The 21,797-nt window shown below is 42.9% G+C and overlaps 1 protein-coding gene across 2 annotated transcripts in view; it reads right to left on the bottom strand.

Annotated features, from left to right (window-relative positions):
- WWTR1 (WW domain containing transcription regulator 1) overlaps nucleotides 1-21,797 on the bottom strand; it is a 140,460-nt gene that overhangs the window by 53,989 nt on the left and 64,674 nt on the right. For both annotated transcript variants that reach the window (XM_059163794.1, XM_059163793.1), the window contains exon 3: nucleotides 3,929-4,065. In XM_059163794.1, coding sequence (XP_059019777.1) covers nucleotides 3,929-4,065 — 137 coding nt within the window. The remainder of the gene's footprint in view (nucleotides 1-3,928; nucleotides 4,066-21,797) is intronic.

Genomic DNA, 21,797 nt, shown 5'->3' with positions numbered 1-21,797 from the left:
TTTTTTTAAAAATATTTTATTTATTTATTTGACAGAGGGAGAGAGAGATCACAGTAGGCAGAGAGGCAGGCAGAGAGTGGGGAGGAAACAGGCTCCCTACTGAGCAGAGAGCCCTATGCAGGGCTGGATCCCAGGACCCTTAGACCATGGCCTGAGCCAAAGGCAGAGGCTTAATCCACTGAGCCACCCAGGTACCGGTACCTGAAATAAATTTTTTTTTTTTAATTTCTTTTTTCCATTTTTCCTTTGCAGAGTCTATTTCATTTTACTTAGGCATTTAAAATATTAGTGAGTTTAGATACACAACAAATCTGCCATCCTACACAGATGGCTTTTCACTGGATACTGATGCCGCCTGGTGACAGTTTACTCTATTTTTACAAGTCACTCACTTCAGGACACCTTTAAGTGATAGGTCTCTGCCAATCAAAATATGATGTGACTTTCAAGCTACATTTCAGGAACAGATACACTGAAAAAATAAGGTATTCCCCGATAAGCTTCCTGGGGGCGGGGGTTGGGGGGTGGGGGGGCCTGCACGGAAATATTTCCACCAGAGGGCGCTATACTCACTGAAAGTAATAAATACAGTGTTCCTAATTTAAAGTATTTTGCGCTTTAACCCGCCCAAAATAAATCTTTTTTTTTTTAAGATTTTATTTATTTATTTGACAGACAGGGATCACAAGTAGGCAGAGAGGCAGGCAGAGAGAGAGGAAGGGAAGCGGGCTCCCGGCTGAGCAGTGAGCCCCACGCGGGGCTCAATCCCAACACCCCATGGTCATGACCTGAGCCAAAGGCAGAGGTTTTAACCCACTGAGCCACCCAGGCGCCCCAATAAATCTTTTTATTGAGAGCTTTTATGATAAACAATGACATTATCTTCAAACCTACACTGAATAAAATATGCAATAAAACTTCTTTCCACAAGGAATAATATTAACAATAAGAATAAAACAATTACAGCTTGTTATGTGCCAGGCACCACATCTATGCTCTTTACATATATAAACTCATAATAATCTCCTCATACAATAATAATCTTCATTTTATAAATAGGGAAACTAGGGCAAAATTAAGTAACAAGTCATCAAGCTAGTAATGGGCAAATTTTCACAGTCTGATTCCTAAATCCATGAACCTAACCTACAGTAAAACATAGAATCCAAAAAAAAAGAGATTTATTTCTGAATGAATTTAGCAATAGCACAAATTATATAACAGCTCTATAAAATATACAATTAGCTTATTAAAGATACTAATTTTATCACCCTATATTATAATATTACATATATAATAATATTATTATTAACTGTATTTTGATATTTTCATCTGTACATAAATACCTCCCTGTGAAGGAGACATACCACTTAGTTCACTTAGTGGTTAGTTATGTTCTATTGAAAAAAACAGAATTCAGATTTAAGAAGTAGAAGGACCTGGTCTTTCTAGTTTCAAAAATCGGTAATAAAGAGTATAAACTACAGGGAGGGCTGCAGCCTGACAAAACATATTCTGAATAAATCACTTACTATTAGGAACACATTCCAAGTCTTCAGTCTTTGGCGCTTACTTGGCATCCTAGTTCCCTGTCTATCCTCAGGACACATCTGTGATTCGCTATAGGCTAGTAACACTTTTCATAATGCACAAATACTCAAACAGTGTTAGGAAAATACCCAGAATGTGTCTTGAGAAATTGGCTGCTTCGATTTATCAGAAAGCTGGAAAGTAAGGTACTGTAACTCAGCAAGAGGTAAACATGGTTCCAACACTCAGATTCCAGTTTCTTTGGATACACTCTACCAACAATGGTGCTTCTGCAGGGAGGAGGGCGCCCAAGCACACGCCAACTCATGTGTGCCGTCAGTGTTAAGTTTCAAGCATTCAAACTCCTTCTAATTTAATTAATCCACTTGTTGCACAACTTTTCAAAAATGAAGGCAAATACATAAACAACGTAAACAAGGATATTCATTCCAGTATAGTGTATCGAAGCACTAGCAACACTAGTAACAACCTAAGTACCCATCAGATGGGGGCTGCCAGTTAAATACATTCACTGTGGCATATCGCTATGTTGGGAAGATTAGGAAATCTTTCACAAGAGTAAGGCAGCTCTCTGTGTACAGATACCAAAGCAGAAGAGGCAAGGTGCAGAACAACAGGTCAAGGATGCTAGAATTCATGTAACGAAAACACATCCCCCTGACCAGAATCACTAGAGGACTCCCGGAATGGGGGATCCGAGAAAAGCTTATTTTTGAATGCTTCGAAAAAATGTTTGCATTTTTTTAACTGAGTCCTTGAAAGACTTTTTTTTCCAACTATAATGGATTATAAAATGAAAGTTAATACTTTAATAATCAGTCTTTAGAATTTTTAATGAAAATTGAATGGCTAAAAGAAACCTTGAAACCCGTCTAATGCTACCTAATTTGAGGTTCCTTTAATACGCCTGCAACTGCTTTCTATTTGAGCTCTTATGTATTTGGGACAAATGAGTCATGGGAAGTTTCAGTTTACCACTGCTGGTAAAAGAATTGGTACCATTTTCCTTGATCTGCCTGTTAGATACGAGATACAACAGAAGTTATTCCAAGTCCTTTGCTTCTGGATATATTTTACATCTGCAAGCTTTAAAATGGTAGATCCAGACTTCCTGGAAGAACAGACAATATATTTACTTGAAGCAGACTCGGGTTTACTTGAGTTCATACTCACTTTGGCTAAGTCACAGAGTGAGGGAAGGTGTCTGGGAATAATGGTTCCATTTTTATCCTGTTCATTCCTGAAAAATCCAACAGGAGATTCTTTTCACTCTAAAATTAACTATTCTGTGTATGAAGCAATATCTGGATATCTGATCTTAAATAGAAATGTTATCTTAAAATGGCACCGCCTTTTATAAAACCATAAAAGTACCCTTTATTCTTAGCCTCTGGGGGTGTGGGGGAATGACTACAATAAAAGCTGATTAGTTATGCCGCTGCAGCATACGGGTTCATATCGGACCATCTCTAGTGGGCAGAATTTTAGTTCTTTAGTAAAAGCCATTAGCAGAAGATAGTCTTTTCTCACTTCTAAAATCAGTTAAAGGGGCGCCTGGGTGGCTCAGTGGGTTAAGCCGCTGCCTTCGGCTCAGGTCATGATCTCAGAGTCCTGGGATCGAGTCCCGCATCGAGAGCCTGCTTCCCTCTCTCTCTCTGCCTGCCTCTCCATCTACTTGTGATTTCTCTCTGTCAAATAAATAAATAAAATCTTTAAAAAATAAAATAAAATCAGTTAAACATTTAAACGAGGTGAAGAGTAAGCTGCAGTGTCCTGGGGCAGCTATCTCAAGAAGCCCCCTGCAGATTAGGGAAAGGCTGAATGCCTTCTAAACCATACCAGCCTCAGTTCAAACTCCAAACTCCACTATCCACAAGCTGTACGACCTTGGGAAAGCTTCCCCATTCACAAAATGGGAATGCCATCACTTCTTGTCCGGTTGTTGTGAGCTGAATGAGATCAGGCATGAAGGCACCAAGCCTGGTGTCAATCACACATTATGCAAAATAATAAGAGGAAAGAAAGGGATCTGAGACCAGAACTGCACCTGTGGCGGTCTTCAGGAACCAAATTCACAGAATGGGGATGTGTACTTGCCTTAGCCTAGATGAAGAGAGGAGGCCTAAATGATTTTTCAAAACACTCCAACTGAGGCAACTGAAGGAGATGCAGGAACCTCAGTGTGAACCTAGGCAGCAAAACTGTGAACGGGTAGCAAAGACGCCAAGAAAAAAAGCAAAGATGGCAGAAGGGTGACACACCCAAAGACTATGTGGGTGCGCAAGTCAACACCGAGCCAGCCGGAGCTGCTTCGAGCTCCAGAGCCTCTGGGTTCAACACTTGTTCATGCAGCTCCAAGCGGATGCTCTGGGCTTACCGAGATTCGGCTGAGACACGGCCATGGACCTCTGGGGTGCTGGGGTGGACGTGGCTGCAGAGTGGAGGTTCATGGGATTCAGGGGCTGATTCATCGCCTTCCTAGGGTCTTGCCATGTGGTGATTTTTTCTATGTGACTAAAAGAAAGAAAACAATTATCTTTTTAATTGTCAGCATGACTATCATTATCACCAATAACAGCACAAGAGTTAAATGACGTCAGCTCTTCCTCCCTTAGGATCTGCTTACAAATGGCTGACACACTGTGTTTGTTTTCATCCAAGGTGACGCCTGCCCACATACCCTCCATGCAAGGGCTCCAGCAGGTACTCTGTGACTAGAAGCCCATGACTTGGTTGTCCCAGCCGTCCCTAGATGCAGAAACCCTCTTACAGGTTTTCTGCCTCACCAGTGTGTATCTCCTCTCAGCCAAGGAGTCTTCGCTCCCCAGCCTCTCAGATGTGTCGCTGCCATTCAATCACTGGGATGCCATGGTGGGAACTCCTCTCCCAAAGCAGGACCATGCTCCTGCCCCACCAACCCTCCCATGCTCTGCAGATCGCATAACTGACGTAACGAGGACATCTCTGCTGGTCTCAGCCAAAGCCGGGGCTTTTGAAACCAACCTCGTGAATATGACATGACTGAGCTCTACTAAGACCAAGGAAGGCACTGTGCGGTCCACACGGGTAATACGTAAGAACCTCAAGAAGCTTACATTCGATTCATCAAGGTAACAACTGGGAAGCTGGAGTACAGAGCAGCAGGATGTAAGTGTAGAAAGACAGGAAGACAGATGACGAAGAAACCCAACCATCAAGGCATGAAGACTTCTGAGGGCAAAGACATGATTAGAGGAAAGAAAGGGATCTGACTTTCGGTCATACACAACTTCCAGGATCCGTTATTGTCACTTAATCTCAGAGAAACTGGCCCAACATAAGCTTCTGTCCAGAGTTTCCATATGTCCGAAGAAAGATGGACAGAGGGGTGCCTAGGGGGCTCAGTGGGTTAAGCCTCTGCCTTTGGCTCAGGTCGTGATCTCAGGGTCCTGGGATCGAGCCCAGCATGGCGCTCCCTGCTCGGCGGGGAGCCTGTTTCTCCCTCTCCCTGCCTCTCTGCCTATTTGTGATCTCTCTCTCTTAAATAAATAAATAAAATCTTAAAAAAAAGAAGAAGAAAGATGGACAGACCTCCGGCTTTGTCGGCCTCCTCGCAAACCATATCATATAAGTCATTCCTGGTGCTTCATGTACCCCGTGACATAAACTTTTTTCTGAGATTTTATTATATTTTTCTTTAAAAGATGAACATATTCACCTAGTACAATAGCTTCTTTTACGAGTTGCAGCCGAGTTCTTTCCACAGTTATCAAAAACAAACTCTGATAGCAGAAACTGAACGTCAGCCTCTTGTTCTAAGCCTTGCAGCTAGGCTTGCCTCTCCCAAAGTAATTGTCAGTGTCAACCCCCACGCACTACAGACCCTTCTAGATCCATATGAAAGGAGCCTGATTGTTCTTTTGGTAAAACACACCTTGATTTTGAATAACAATGGCTCTCTTTGAATCCTTAGCTTGTCGCGAACCGCTATTACTACCATTAAATCTAATCCTACATCAGGGCTATCCCCCCTCACTGGAGTTGTACTTGTCTCTTCTTTTGCATCTGTTTCCTCACATTTGAATGCTGCTTCTGCTAAACTTCCTCAGATTTCTTTGTCCTAGACAGCAAGTTACAGGAACGGGGAGCTCATCCACCGTCTTGAGTGAAAATTTGGCTGTTTTCCCAAGAAGGCCTTTAAATGAGTGTGATTAAAGGTAGAGGAAGTGTAATTAAGTTTAACTGTTGAGTCACCATACTGTCGGAGCCCTCAGCAGTCCTTAAAACATAATCCAAAATGAACAGGGTAAAATAAAAACTAAAACCAAGACTGTCCTAACCATAAGAGACTCTTAATCTCACAAAACAAACTGAGGGTTGTGGGGGGTGGGGGTGGGGTTATGGACATTGGGGAGGGTAAGTGCTATGGCGAATGCTGTGAAGTGTGCAAACCTGGCGATTCACAGACCTGTCCCCGGGGGATAAAAATACGTTCTATGTTAATTAAAAAATAAATAAATGTTTTTAAAAAATTTAAGACTTACCTAAAATAATAAAGTTTTAAAAAAGCAAAGATTTTCTTTTTCTGAGAGAGAGCACGCATACGGGGTGCACGCATGAGCACACAGGAGAGGGGGAAGTGTAAAAAAAAAACAACAAGCCAAGACTGTCCAGTTCAGAAAAACACAAATAGAGGGGGAAAGACCCAACTAAAGAGAGGGCAATCACTTACTCAAGCACAGAAAGATGAAAAAGAAGGAAACAATGGTCTTAGTTACATCTTCAGCTTAACAATTATAATTCTGTTGAAAGTTTTCATAAAATCCTTGTGTCAGCTTCTCGTCAAGTGGAAACTCATCACCAGCCTCCGGCAGTTTGTCATTGTCCTTCAGAGTCAGGAACCCTCATTGATGAGGATGTCAGAGTTAAGTAAACTCCCTTTAGCAAAGTAATTAAGAGCTAAGAAACCCTTTGACTAACCATTCCTTGAGGACCCACACTATGGAAACATGTTTTTCCAAGGTAGGTCTATCCTACATCCTTTCCACAAGGCTACCGGAAGGAAAAGGAATCCTTCTCTCTTTCATGAACCTTTCTCAGACCCTCTGACACCATGGATCTCAATGCTTCTTCACCAGGAGCACCAAGAGCGCAGCCGCTGGTGGGAGAAATGGGGGGGATGGGAGGGTAGGGGGAGAGAAAGTGATGCAGGTCTGCTGCGGTCTGACATGCAGCTACCGGTCAGTGGTAGGAATGACACAGGAGCCGGGACAATGCTGGTCCCCACTCTCCTCTCCCATTCCGAACCAGAAGGCTATGGCCCCTGAATCTAGGAAGAGCAGGAAGGCCCACACCCCAAGTGGTAAAATGAGCCCAGCTTGCCTAAGGATATCACCACAGCTGGCCAGCCTCCATCCCCCGGAACTGAATGCTGGGGCATTCTGGGAGGACCCTCTGGCCCCATCCCAGAGAGGTCTGACCCCAATGAGGTACAACTTGACTGTGGCTTCCAAGTCCTAGAACTCCCCCAGGACCGTGGGAGCCTCCTCAAACCAACCTTCAAAACCGCACGCCCAGCCAACACTTTGAAAGGAGTTTTGTTCCCAGCAGATTTGTTAATTAAAAGTGTCACTCATGGTATTGCCCGAAGACTAGAGTACAAGAGGGAGTCTGAAGAAAGCAATTCTCATTGCTCAGAAACAACTCGGAGAAGAAAGCCACTGGAATTCCTAGTCTTAGCACACCCACCCGTGGACCCGACACCAGCTTTGCTCTAAACGCTCAGCTCCTAGGATGTCCAGGGTGGCTCCCGGGCCGAATGTCAAAAGCAAGGGCACTGCTCACAAGAACTTGATACATCGCTGATGATTTGATAGGAAAGCTACATTCTGCTATTGTGCAAACAAATCACTTTGCTCCCATCGCCCCTTCCCAAAGGCAGGCTAAGCCACTGGCTCTGTCGGTCACACCGCTGTCTCATCTCCGCTCCCTCTCAGTTACTGACTCATTTCCTTTCTCGGATTTCTCAGTGTAACTTTACTGTCTGCCAGGACCCGCAGTGGAGCTAGCCTGCAGCTCCCGCCTCTTCCCCGATGTCACTCCCTTGCTGCCTTCAAACCAATGTCTCTGCTGTTTTTTTTAAAAGTCTCCTTTCTCCTAAAAATTTATATATATTCATTCTCCCTACATATGTGTGTCCGAGGAATAATATGCTGTACCACTGTCATATCAGAAAATGGAACAAAAAAAGGAAAAAGATATCAAACTATTGACGGTGATACATGAGAATAAGAGGTCTGCTGGCACTTTTTTTTTCTTATCATAACTCCCTTGTACTTCCCAGGTTTTTAACAGTGACTATGAGTTGTTTTCATAAGCAGTAAAAACAAAGACACTCATGAAGGTACAACATGACGAAAAGGAAAACAAGGCATGGTCACACCGGTCATAGGGTACTAAAACGAGACTTTAGATAAGCTGTAGATTTGGCTTGTCAATGTCGAGGGGCAAAGAAAGAATTAGGAAAATGGAAATCAATCACCTGGCCACATACTGTTTATAAGGAAAAAGAATACCACTTCCGAAAGAAAAGAAAAACTTTTCCTGACACCAAAAAGCCTCTTTTCTGGGCTTTAAGAAAAACAACAACAACAACAAACCTCGTAAGGGCTTCACAAAGAGACCCCGGTGGTGCAGATAATAAGATAATGGGAGTGGTCATCTCTTTCTTTGGGGGCCTCTGTGACCACTACTTATTTCCTAGACTGCCCCATTCCACAGTCACAGAAAGAGCCAACCCACTCCTCACTCCAACACATCAGGAGTCTCTGATCAGAGAAGGATTCAGGTCTGAAACGAGCTTCAGTTGCTTAAGAACTGCAGTTTTCGCTCAGGGGCAAGAAAAGTCAACATTTCTCTGAGATGATGTTTGGCTGAAAAACTGTTGTGTGAAATAATTTTTCCTTCTTGAACTAGTATGTTTTTCAATAGAGACACGGATTTAGAAAGCCATTTAATTTACTAGGGAAATTCTGTGTTGGAGGTTGAAACATTGTTGAAATGTGCAGAAGAGGGGGCAATCTCGCCACCCTCCTGGTCTCCCTCCACTGCAGGCCTGGTCCCTCCCATCAGCCTCCAGAGAATCATTAACTTAGCTCCTGTTTCCTCTTCTCCAGCCTCCTGCATGACCTTCCACCTTGAGGAACACGGGGGCCTCCAGACTTCCCCTCCTCCAGTCCTTCCGGTTTTACTCCAACCTTCCACCCCTCCCCGACACTGACAATCAGCTCTCCATCCCACCTCTAGACTCCTATCCCAAGGACAGCTGGGATCCAAGTCCCCCCGGGGTCCTTGGTCTCACATGCTTAACTGGTTGACTGAGCCACTCAGGTGCCCACACATACCTGAGTCTTAATGTTACCTCTGATCCTGTGTGACCTTGTTGGACAAGCCACTGCACCCATCCTGGTCTCAGAACCCAGATCCATGAGCACCCACAGGAGTGAAAGGAGCTAACAAACGTGAGAGTTCCTTGTTGCAAGGGTAAAATAGGTCTGTTCAGGGAAAGTAATGACAGCCGAAGTCACCTACAGGTTTCAGGACCAGTTCACAGGGCCTCCCAGGCTCACCTCCCCAGCCATGAGTTTAAGGAAGGTGGCCTCGCCAAGCCCCAGGCTGACGACGTGGGTTCAAGGTTACTCAACAGCATGCACTGTTCACCTACTGTGCACAATGCACTAGGCAGGTATAAAAATAAAAGGCATTCTGTAAATATAAAACCCTGACTAACAGCAGAACCATCAAAGGCGAAGATAAAATCTTAACCTGTAAAAATAGAACCCACCTGCTTCGTACAGTCCAAGAAAAAGCCTGGCATTTTGGGATGAATTTATCCTCCAGCCTATGACCACGACCTATTACACTAACTTTATGGAAGGAAGCCACACAACAAAGACTTTCTGAAATAGAGAAGGTCTATGTAATACATTTTGTATTGCTGGAAGCATACGAAGATACAAAAATAGAAATGATTCTGAGTGCTTGATTTTGAAAGAATTTAGAGTTCTTAGCAACATAAGCTGCTTGCCTATTTCTATGGGCAAAGATTTCATCTCTCAATGTAAGTGTTCTGCCTTTTTACTCCCCCTCCACCCCACCCTCACTGCTTTAATATATTCAAGTTTCACATTACTGTCAGCCATTACTCGGAGCTCCCTGCCAGCAACAGAGCTGTTAGGACAGGACTTAGAAGTAGCCTCCAACCTGCCTCTTCTTTTCCACCACAAACTAGCTAGGCAGTTCAAGAGAACCACACCAATGAGATGGGAATTTAAAGGCAGCCTGAGGTTGTAAAACCAAGGTCAACTGATTCAAAACTCAATTCACATTCAACGCCGCTTGGTGCTAGTCCCCTGACCATCCCAGGCTCTCTTCAAGTTTTCCCTTCACTCTCTCTTTGTTGGGGGCCGGGGGGGGGGGGGGGGGTTGCTAATATTAAATGGAACATAAGCTCTTTCAATGACAGAAATGATCCTATGGGCATAGCTAAGTGTTCTGTACATAGTAAGCATTTGCAAAACAATACCCATGCAACCCTCATAATACTCACAAACCAACTTAGAGCATATGTAAACTATTTTCCTTTGCTTCTTTAATTTTTTAATTTTTTTAAGATTTTTATTTATTTGGGGCGCCTGGGTGGCTCAGTGGGTTAAGCCTCTGCCTTCAGCTCAGGTCATAATCCCGGGGTCCTGGGATCGAGCCCCACATCAGGATCTCTGCTTGGCAAGGGAGCCTGCCTCCTCCTCTCTCTGCCTGCCTCTCTGCCTACTTGTGACCTCTGTCTGTCAAATAAATAAATAAAATCTTTAAAAAAAAAAGATTTTTATTTATTTGACAGAGAGAGAGAGCACGGAAGCAGGGGAAGTAGTAGGGAGGCACAGGGAGATGTCTCACAGGAAATCCCAGCACAGGACTCCATTCCAAGACCCGGGGATCCTGACCTGAGGCAAAGGCAGACACTTAACCAAGACATTAAGATGGTTTTTGATTTACGAAACCCATTCACCACCCTCTTAATCACATCACCCTTTATCACAAATGTACAGAGCTAAAGATTATTTGCTTAGAAAGTGCTAAATCAACTTTGCAACTTGCTCGTTCTGAACTAGTTCAATTAAAACCATCAATGTTAAAAATGGAAATTGAAACAGATTTGCGTGAGGCTGATAATTTCTCAGCAAGGGCTTGCCAAATTAAGTTTGACCCATTGTCAGCAGGCAACAAATGCTATGCCAATACTTAATCCTGTACCAGATGGCAAGAAGACTTGTCCGAGAATCACGCTGAAGTCCCGAAATGTTCCCCAGTGAGATTTAAAATACAAAGAAGCAAAACACTGGTTTACTTTCTTAGGTTCCGGGAATAAATGCTGCCTGTGTTTCAATTACATTAAACATGCTGGCAGTGTGTTCTTATTTAAATATCAGGGCCTAGGAAATGACACATTGTATCTTACTCATATCTTGCATTTCTTTGAGTGGTGTCTTTTGTTTTGTTTTGTTTTTTTGCCAGTGGTACTCAGCTATTCCAACTGACACCAGGGGTGGGTCTTAACCACAAGAACAAAGACAGCTGGAGTGCACACTTATTAATTCTCCCAGACCCAGATGTACACTCCTCCAAGTTACTTCCTCTGCTGTCACCTAAAACCAGAACCTAGTGGAAACTGATCACTTGTGAGCCCCTGAGCCCCCCCCCGGGGGGGGGGGACTTATAGCAAGGAGAGCTATCATCACTGTGATAGCTCGCAGCCCACTTCTAAACTGGCAACCTAATCTGATTCATAGCCATCTATTAAGCTATTCCCCTCTGCTTCACCCTATCAGTCCAGTTGGATAACCGGGAGTAGGCTTTTGAAATACAATATACTGATAATTGGAAATCAAGTGCTGGCATGTCACCTGGCTGAACTGTTTTAGTTTATTTCCAAAGCCATCAAACTCCTTCCCAGGTTTTCATCCTTCCTATTGTCACCCTAATTGAAGATTCTTTGCCATAAAGCAACTTGGACACCACTATGTTACAATTCTTTTTCTGTTCTGCCCAAATCCTGGTCGGTACTATCTCTTGCTGGTCCATTAGAATAAAAGATAGGAAGAGGTTAGGGAAAAAAAAAAAAAAAAAAAAAAGTTAGGCTTCAAAGGTACATCACTGACACCTCCATTAGCGAAGCATTCGTATCATTCACAAATTAAATCCCAAAGCCATAAAAACGGTCTCATGCCACCCAATAAAGGTGACTGTTCCCATAATGGAAGCGTGCCTCCTAGACAGCTCATCCTTCTTCAAAACCACAAGGAATTTATAGCTGAAAGGTTCTGCTCTGATTTTCACTTAGGCAGCTCACAGGAATAAGTCCTATATAAATAGGGGATTTTTTCAGGATCCTCTAATAAAAGATGATACAAGACCAGAAGCATTATTTTGGTGCATGCTTCCGGTCTCTACCATTCACTTGCCAATTCACAAACATTTCAGAGTCCTCTGGAATTCTCAATGAATGGCAGGGATTGTATTTTTAACTATGAGGTTCTAATCCTCGACTTCCATTGCAGCCTCACCAGGAAGCCTTCCCTCATTTAAATTAGCAGGGGTAGTGGCCACGCCAGTGTGGAAGATCCACTCGCACTTACGCTGCAGCCAGCTGTGGCGATCTATTGACTCAGAAATCCTTTCCACTGAACAGGGCCACCTTTTCTGCAGACTCCACTCCCAGACCCCCTCGGTCAGGGCAGAAGCTGAGTCAAGGAGAGGGGCCGTCCGCCCCACTTGATGCGGTCACATCCACGGGTCCTCCAGAGCACTGCTGCTGGGGTGGGGAGGAAGGCGGCAGGATGAATGTGCCCCTCCTGGAGAAAACCACTTTGGGAAGCTAGTGACTCAGCAATAAAGCCCCAAGGTATGACTCAGCCCCCTCACCTCAGAGGGTGAGGCGCCTCATTGTGTTAGAGGCACCCGGACATCGCCCAACACAGGCAAACCTGCCTTCACCTCTGCAAACCGAACCAAACTCTTACTTAATCTTATTTTTCCTATTCCCTAAAAGAGCAAGAAGAAAAAGAGAAGGACTAGGTTTCTGTTTGCTTGTCTGCCATAGGCCAAGAGCCCTATTACAGAACTCTGGCTGTTCTGTGATTTTATTATCAACACTTAGCATTTTTTCCTCTTCTCAAGTCAGGATCAACAGTGCTAGTAAAAGATTCATAAATCATGCTAAATTTCTCCTATGGAAACCGAACAACAATGGAAGAGTATATACCACTACTTTTTATTATTTCCAGATATCTAGTCTCTCTTCCTACTTTCCCCTTTTTCACAAACAAAACCATGCGGTGGGAAGGAGAAGAGGAGAAAAGATGAGGTTCTTTATGACTGGTGACTTCTATATGAATGGTGACTTCTAGACTCATCAAGAGGCATTTCTTCATTCGACAAGCGTTTACCAAGGAACCCTATCTTCCACGGGGACTCAGTTCCCAGAATCGGTTTTGGGAAATGTGGGGTGTGGTGAAAGGAACCTCCGAAAATCCTTTAAAGGGCCCATAAGTGTGCGGTCTCCTAGGCTTTATGTATGTTACACTGTCTTTCAGTGTCCGAAACAGCCACTTCCCTCCAGGGTTAAGACATGGTACTGTTTCTTCAGCCTAGCTCCAGGTGAGACAATGCTGTCCCCAAATTGTTACCTTGAGATTCCTAAGCATGTAGTGTTGAATTTGTGCCACTTAAACAGGCATGAAGTCCTAAGTGCCTTTGTGGTCTTCCGAGCCAACATGGACCTATCATCAGACGATCCAGTGTGGGCCGCAGGAGCTAGCAATCAAACGGCAGTGAGGTAGTGGCCAAGAAATAATGAATGAGTGGAGGTTAACAGACACAAATCCTGGGTTTTTTTGTTACTATAAATGGTCCAGAGCCTGACATTCTGTCCTGGTAGCTATGCGTTCGATACTCTCCCCAAATCAGCAGTGTCTGACATCTGGGAAGCAGCTTTAATCTCGCAATCATTTCTTAGGTTTGTTTTTAAGCCACTGGGTTACTTGAAATGCTAAAATACTTTGAAAATTGTTTTTCCAGGCTCTCCGTGCCCAGCACACGTGTCAATGTGTTGTTTTTCCAGTTGTTCCTCCAGTATGTCTTAGTCCACACTGCTTGCCCACTCCAAAGCCACTCCAGACAAAAACACGGTTCAACTGAACTGCTAATGCCCTTCTGTCTCTTCTTTCTAATGGGGCCAACTGAATTAGATGTCACTTGCCCAAAAGAAGAGGGCAAAGCCTCCTCAAAACCAAGAATTCTTTTGGATTCGTCTAGCTTCACTTCCATTCAGGCAAAGAGATTTGACTCCTCTTCATTGGTTTTGTTTTTCTAAGTTCTGAGAAGAGAATGAGCCACACTGGGCTCCGGTCCTCGGAGCCACTATGCGTGCACATGCTTGAGGGCCATGACCCAGCTGGCACTGGAGAACAGACTGGCACAGACCCCAATCCCGTCTGCAGAAAGACTCGAGTACTTTTCAGAGCCAGCGTCCCATTTCGCAAGAAATGATTTAGAGGATGGAAGACAAAAACTGAGGCCTTGAAAGAGATGGAATTAAGCTTCAGAGTCAGGGAAGGGAGAGGACCACTGGAGACCTAGAAAAATGGGGCAACCCGACTTAGGTTTTGTGTTTTAAACCCAGACCACAGGGGCACCTGGGTGGCTCAGTCAGTTAAGTGTCTGTCTTTGGCTCAGGTTATGATCCTGGGGTCCTGGGATGGAGACCCGCACTGGGCTCCCTGCTCAGCGGGAAGCCTGCTGCTCCCTTGCCCTCTGACTGGCACTCTGCCTACTTGTGTGCACTCTCTCACTCTCTGTCAAATAAATAGTAAAGAAAAAATCTATTTAAAAAAATTAGATTTAAAAAAAATAAACCCAGCCCACATATCTTTTCACATGTATTTCCTGGCATCTGTGGCTGAAAGTATCACCCAAAAGGGGCAGAACATTCCACAGTATTTTCTAACTTTGCCCCTGCTATTAACCAGCTAAAAGAACACTGTAACTTCACCTAGCATCTCCAGGTCTCAGTGTCCTCCACTGTAAAATGGGCACAAAAATATCCATTTCGTAAGTTTGTTTTGACTATTTCATCAAATAACAAAAGTAAAGTGCCTCCACAGAGCCAGACATAGATGGCACCCTGAATATTTTTTTAAAAGACTTATTTATCTGAGATTGAGAGTGCCCAAAGGGGTAGAACACAGAGCAGAGCTCGATCCCACAACCCAAGGGATGGTGACCGGAGCCAAAACCAAGACTTAATCACTCAACCAACGGGGCCACCCAGTTGCCCCATGACACTATACATATATTAACTCCCCTTTTATCCCTTATGAACTCTATCCCAATGGTTTAAAGGGATCCGAGGAATTCAAACGCACAAAAATCAGCAAACACACTATAGTACAATGAACCTGCCAAAAATGGAGGGAAATAACAGTGAACAACCATTCACTCTAAAAACTACAGATATACTTGATTTCACAGAGTGGCGAAGTAGTAATTGATTTAGAGAAAATATTCTCAAAAGAAATAGGCCTAGTTAACCACCAGCCCTTGGGTGATCCCTCCACGTTTGCCTTGGTTTGTTTTTTTTGTTTTGTTTTGTTTTTTTGTTTGTTTTGCATTATAATGATATCAACTCTCAGAGCCAGTGTAAGAAAAAGCCAGTTAATAGTCCTTTATTGTCTTTGTCAGGGAGGCTCTTTACTTTTTTTAAAGAGATTTTATTTATATATTTGACAGAGAGAGACACAGAGAGGGGGGGGAACACAAGCAGGAGGAGTGGGAGGGGGAGAAGTAGGGAGAGTGGAAGAGGGAGAAGCAGGGGGAGTGGAAGAGGGAGAAGCAGGCTTCCCACTGAACAGGGAGATTGATGTGGGGCTCGATGGTGTCTGTCAGGGAAGCACTTCTGGTGGTGATGAGCACCCCATGTCAGCACACAAGACTTTCTGCCCACATTTAAAGTAGAAAAGGATTTTAGCTTGAAGTGAAAAGCAAGATAAGATTGAACACTAAAAAAATAATACCTGATGCCTTTCCATTTTTCCTAACAGAAATGCTCAAGAAATTTTAGGCCAATTTAGTTTTGTAATCATTTACCAGGTGACTAACAATCGTTCGCCCCCACAGTTCGCCCCCAAATGTAAGTACTGATCAGTTACAGAAATGCAAGAAGACTTTAAGACTTTAAGCTTCTGTGACTCCACAAATGGAGAAACAAATTTAGCCTCAAAAGTACTATAGTTTTATACAAAACACGTTGATGCAAACTCCAAATAGAGTTAACTTGGTACCCACAGGTAGAGGTTTAATTAAAAAAAAAATACAATAGTGCTTTAATCTTTAATTATTAAAGAACAGAAACATGTATCTGTTTCAACTTCTTATGACTTATTTCCCTAACCAAACCCCACTGTTCTTCACTAAAGTAGCTGGGATTATTTCTCATATAAAATAAACATCTGGGGCGCTAGGTGGCTCAGTTAAGCGTCTGCCTTCAGCTCAGGTCATGATCTCAGGGTCCTGGAATGGAGCTTCTTGCATCGGGCTCTCATTTCAGCGGGGAGCCTGCTTCTCTCTCTGCCTGCTGCTCCCTCTGCTTGTGCGCGCTCTCTCTCAAATAAGTACAATCTTTTAAAAAAAAATAAAAGAATAAAATAAACATCTATTTACGTGTATGTAATTTTTAAATTGGTGTGACTTTAAACTTACAGGAAACATGCAAGAATACACAAGGTACTTCCACCTACTGATTCACCTGCTGTCTTTTTTTTTTTTTTTTCAAAGTTAGTTCTGATGGAAAAGTAGCCCTAGAATAATCATCTGTTTTTATATGGCCCCATAGTAACAGTAATAGGTGGATAGGTCATTTTTCCAGCTTTGAAAAAGAAGTGAATCTTATTCTTTAACTTATGCAAGATTTTAAAAAAAAAAAAAAGGGAAAAAAAGCTAAGATAACCAGCCTGAATAACCAAGTCACAAAGCAAAGTGACACTAGATTTGATAACATCTAAACAAAAGCAGTAACAATATGGCAATAACATGACCCTTAATACCCTCTCAAGAAGGAGAGAACAGACCCCACCCAAGTGGAGAAAACCACAGGCAGATGAGTCCTCTATTTTCTGAGCTGCTGATGGCCACACCACAGCCTAACTGAAATCAAACACTTATGTTTAAACACAGACTTGGCCGGTGCAGCTTTTTCACTATGTTTTTTACTTAAATTGGCTGGGAGCGTTTTCAAACAGGGTGAGAGCCACCTCGGTTTGGTTAATTTATTAACTGAACCCTACAAATAAGTTATTCTTAGAAGCTGAGGAAATCCGTGTGAAAAACATTAAAATTCTCAGGCAAATGTCCTTCCGATATTTGAAAGGAATGTTCTACTTACACGGATATACATTTTGAAGAAAAATCTGTAAATATACAGATTTACATTTTGAAGAAAAAACTGTAAATATATCAAAAATCTGTGTGTCACTCTCTGAAGAATGTGTGTTTTAAACAAAGGAAAAAAGTTTCAGGAAAACAGCTTTTCTTTTTTAAAGATTTTATTTATTTACGAGAGAGAGTGAGAGACAGCACAAGCAGGAAGGAGCAGAGAGACAAAGAGAGAGAGGGAGAGAATCTCAAGCAGGCTCCAGGCTGAGCATAGAGCCTGAAGCGGGTGTGATCCCACAACCCTGAGATCATGACCTGCGTTGAAACCAAGAGTTGGACGCTTAACTGACCGCACCACCTAGGAGCCCCAGAAAAATACCTTTTAAAATGCCCATAAAATGCTCACAAAAGAACCACAGCCTCACTGAAGGTCACCCTTGCACATTACTATTCTTAAACTGGTACCATCTTTCTGGAGGGCAGTTTGTCAACATGTAATACGATCCTTGAAAATGCTTCGATCAGGCAACTCCACTTCAACAAAGTTTACAAGGAAATAATCTGATAGATATGGCAGAACTGGCTGCCTGCTTCAGAGTATCTGCTTTCCCCTTCTTCTAGGTGCTAGATATGGCCGTGAAACTAATTTCTAGACAGTAAACAGAAGTGCTATGTGGGGGGCACCTGGGTGGCTCAGTAGGTAAGCATCTGCCTTCAGCTCAGGTCATGATCCCAGGGTACTGGGATGGAGCCCCAAGTCAGGCTCCCTGCTCAGCAGGAAGCCTGCTTCTCTATCTCCCACTGACTCTGCTTGTGTTTCCTCTCTCACTGTGTCTCTGTCAAACAAATTTTTTTTTTTTTAATCTTAAAAAAAAAAAAAAAAAAAAGAAGTGCTACGTGGAATTCTGGGAAAGTTCTTTAAATAGAAGAGACAGACTTTTCTGCTTCCCACCTTACTCTTACCCCCAGCTTGGAATGTGAAGATGATGGCCAGAGCTACAGCAGCCCTCTCAAAACATGAGGAATGAAAGCCACGCAGTAAGGACAAAAAAGATAAATGCATGTGGAGCTACCAAACCAGCACTATACTGCCTTACTTTAGATTTCTTTAATGTTAGAGATAAATAAGCCATCTCCTTTCATAGCCCTGTTAATCACAAACGTAACTCCAACACAATACAGAAAGTAGGCAAGATGCATAAGCAGAGACGTCCATTGTAGTTCTGTTCATAGCTTAAATGTAGTTAAGTGGTTAAATAAATTATGGTTCAGTCAGATAACAGAACACCGAACAGACATTATAAATGACACAGATCTATTACTTGTTTAAACGAAAAGATGTTCACAATATATTGCTATGTGAACAGGATCCCATTTGGGTTAATATATATACATATGAAAGAAGGGAAAGTAGGCTTTATTCAATTCTTTAGATTTCTTTGTATTTTCTACATTTCAGCAATAAGCATCTTTTTTTCCAATCACAAAAAAGGCATGAGAAAAGCTATCCTCCCCGCTCAACGAACTCCCCTCCTGCTTCAAAAATAATGTGGCATTCCACATTTGAACCTATAACTGCTAATTACAGCCTCTGAGAATAATTCCACAGCTAAGAGTACAGGGTTGAAAAGCTTGTCAGTCCCTTAACTGTGACTTGGAAAAGGCGCCATCGTAATACTCCCGAGAGTGCTCAGCCTAAAGGAGCTCGGAACCAGAGAGGGGCACGAGAGAGGGGGGAAGCCAGTAGAAGGAAGGGATAAAGAGGATCAACGAACATTCTATAATTAAGCAATATTGTAGGGCTGCCTCTAGCAGGTGTTTGAGCAGGGGGCAGGGAGCTAAACAAGGTGATGACAGACAGGAACGGCTGTCTCCTGGGGCAGATCAAGAGGGGCCTGTCATCCCGGGCCCCATCTACACTTCCCAGGACAATCTGAGGCACCTTATATCCAGCACCTGGCCCTTTGGAGACTTCCAGCTGCAGTGCTGTGATTGCTGTCATCTACCTAACCCAGAGAGGAAAGGCATTTGTTGTATCTAGAAAGATTAGGATGAAACTATCTTCGATTGTTCTTATGAAAGAGAATGCATAACTCACTTAAGTGTGTTTGTTTTCTTGTCACACCTGAATTTCTCCTTTTTTCTTTTTAAAGGAAGAAACCTACCCTTGCAGCTGTATTTTTCATTTTTAAGTCCAATGTTGATTACATACTCACTCCAAATAAAGGTTTGTTTTTTGTTTTTTTTTTTACTCCAAATAAAGGTTTAAATGGAGTTTAATGACCAACCACAGCCTCCTCCACCTCCCACTGTAAGGTACTTCCTGCTTTCAAACCCTTTACGCAACTGCCATTGACTTGGAGAGGAACTCCGCAAGGAATGAGCAGGACACACATCACAATACTGTCAGAGGAAATGGAATTTTCTTTACAGGATGCACTTTGAGTCTTCCTTTCCACAATGCTTCCTAAAATGCCACTGAAATTGATGGGAGACTTTAAATATGGCCTTCAATTTCTCAGTAGTTCCCCCTGTGGAATGAGTGTAGAAGGTCTGACAACACGGCCAAGAATTCAAAAACTACTCATGAAATAAATGACCAAAAAAAGAAAGGCATGAGTGAATATATTTAATGGGCTTCCTTTAGCAAAGCATTTTACTTCTCAGTGTCTGTATTAAATGAATCTTATGCGTATCTGACATACCTTTATCTACAGAACATTCAAGAACTCATCCCACAAGATTTGTTCTTTACCTGTGCTGGGACAAGGACATGGGTGCTAGAGAATGCTACAAAATCTTCTACAACAGATGAACACTACTTAGCAAACTGACTAAGCCTCTATCGGGGTGCCACCCACCATGGGCCCTGAAAATACACCTCCTCTGCCACATCAATAAATGTGTGTGGAATGAGTGAATGAATGAATGAACCGGTATTAATATTCACTAATACTAATAGTCATGGATAGTAATTCATATTAGCCATACATGATAATATTCACAATAATGATGGCAATAATGATGTCTGATGATAACAACTGACATTTATGTAGTGTTTACCAGCTTCAAAAATTATCTTATTTTGATCTTCACATAATAGATTTATTCATCTCCAGTTTTAAGATCCAGAAACTGGGTTGAGAGGTTAAATGACTTAACGGATTCCTTGAGGTTCCATACGGCACACTAGAGAGTCCAATCTCGTTCTCATCCCTGGGTCTGGGTTTTTTTCCCCACAATATGCCTTGTGAAGCAAAAAAGCTGACGTGAGTAAGCCAGAACATTAGGAAGGAAGGAAAAGCGTAAGGACAGTCAGTGCTGCTGTGAACTTGACCCTGTCCTGGAACCACATCTCCTTCAGACTCCGTCCTTTGGAGGAAAAGGCTCCACAAGATAGATGCATCCCCCTCTTGTCTCAGTAACCCACCACTATCCTCCTGGTCCCTCCTGGAGCCCCTGAGTTACAAACTGCCGCGTGCAAACTTGCCTGCCAAGCTGACCTTTTAATTGCCTGGTTTTAATCAGGCCCATCCCGGCAAGGAAAGGGGTTCTCGTGACAGTGAAGTAAACTGGCTGCATACGATCCTGCAGTGGCCTGCTAGGGTGCAAGGAAAGGAGGAAATGTAGGTGCTACTTTAAAAACGTCAACCCAAGGGTACCTAGGGGGGTTCAGTCAGTGAAACGTCTGCTGCCTTCGGCTCAGATCACGATCCTGGAGTCCCAGGATGGACCCCCGAATGGGGCTTGCCTGCTCCCTGCTCCTCCCTCGGCCTGCTGCTACCTCTGCCTGTGCCCTCTCACTCACTCTCTCAAATAAATAAATAAAAGCTTTAAAAAATAATAAAAACAAAAACATAAACCAAACACAAAGCAGAAGCCCAACTCTCTGCTATGACTTAAAAGGAAGAGGCCCTGTCTCCTGGGAAGTCTGTTCCTTCAGAAACCAGTCTCTGGCCATAATAGCTTCAGTCTGACTTGTCCTTAGTTTTTATTAATGCTGTTTACTAGGAAAAATATTTGAATGGGGTTGGTGCTCCATAAAATAAATGTGTTCATTCTATAATATATTAGGTTAGTAATATATATAATTGTTTTTTATAATTGACCTTGTCTTTATAATTGACTTTGACTATAATTCAACACCTACAGTAATCCTTTTTTTTTTTTAAAGATTTTATTTGTTTATTTGGCAGACAGAGATCACAAGTAGGCAGAGAGGCAGGCAGAGAGAGAGGAAAGGAAGCAGGCTCCCTGCAGAGCAGAGAGCCCGATGTGGGGCTCAATCCCAGGACCCTGGGATCATGACCTGAGCCGAAAGCAGAGGCTTTAACCCACTGAGCCACCCAGGTACCCCCACCTACAGTAATCTTGTAAGAATTTCTCAGACTAAAGCTCACTTGCCTGGCTTATCTTAGCCTCCTTTTGTAGGAACATGTGGGGAAAAAATGGTCAAAGGAACCTTTTTGGAGCAAATGAAGAAAATACAGTTCATTTAGACAGTCACAAAAAAGTCAAGTTTCTATCATTTTCTTCTTGATTACATTTCAATGTACTAAAAGACCTCTATTTTTCCTGACATCATATGGTAACTAAAATTTGTACGTTTTCCTGCACTTTCATATTAACATCGTATTTATTATGTGTTTGACTATGCAAACATGAACCCTTTCTCAAAGTCATTTTTTGGTTCTTATTTGACAGAGAGAGACACACAGCAAGAGAGGGAACACAAGCAAGGGGAGTGGGAGAGGGGTAAGCAGGCTCCCTGCTGATCAGGA

This window comes from Mustela lutreola, chromosome 2 (genome assembly GCF_030435805.1).
Source record: "Mustela lutreola isolate mMusLut2 chromosome 2, mMusLut2.pri, whole genome shotgun sequence".
In the NCBI taxonomy this organism is placed as follows: domain Eukaryota; kingdom Metazoa; phylum Chordata; class Mammalia; order Carnivora; family Mustelidae; genus Mustela; species Mustela lutreola.
This window is presented reverse-complemented; position numbering and strand designations above follow the sequence as displayed.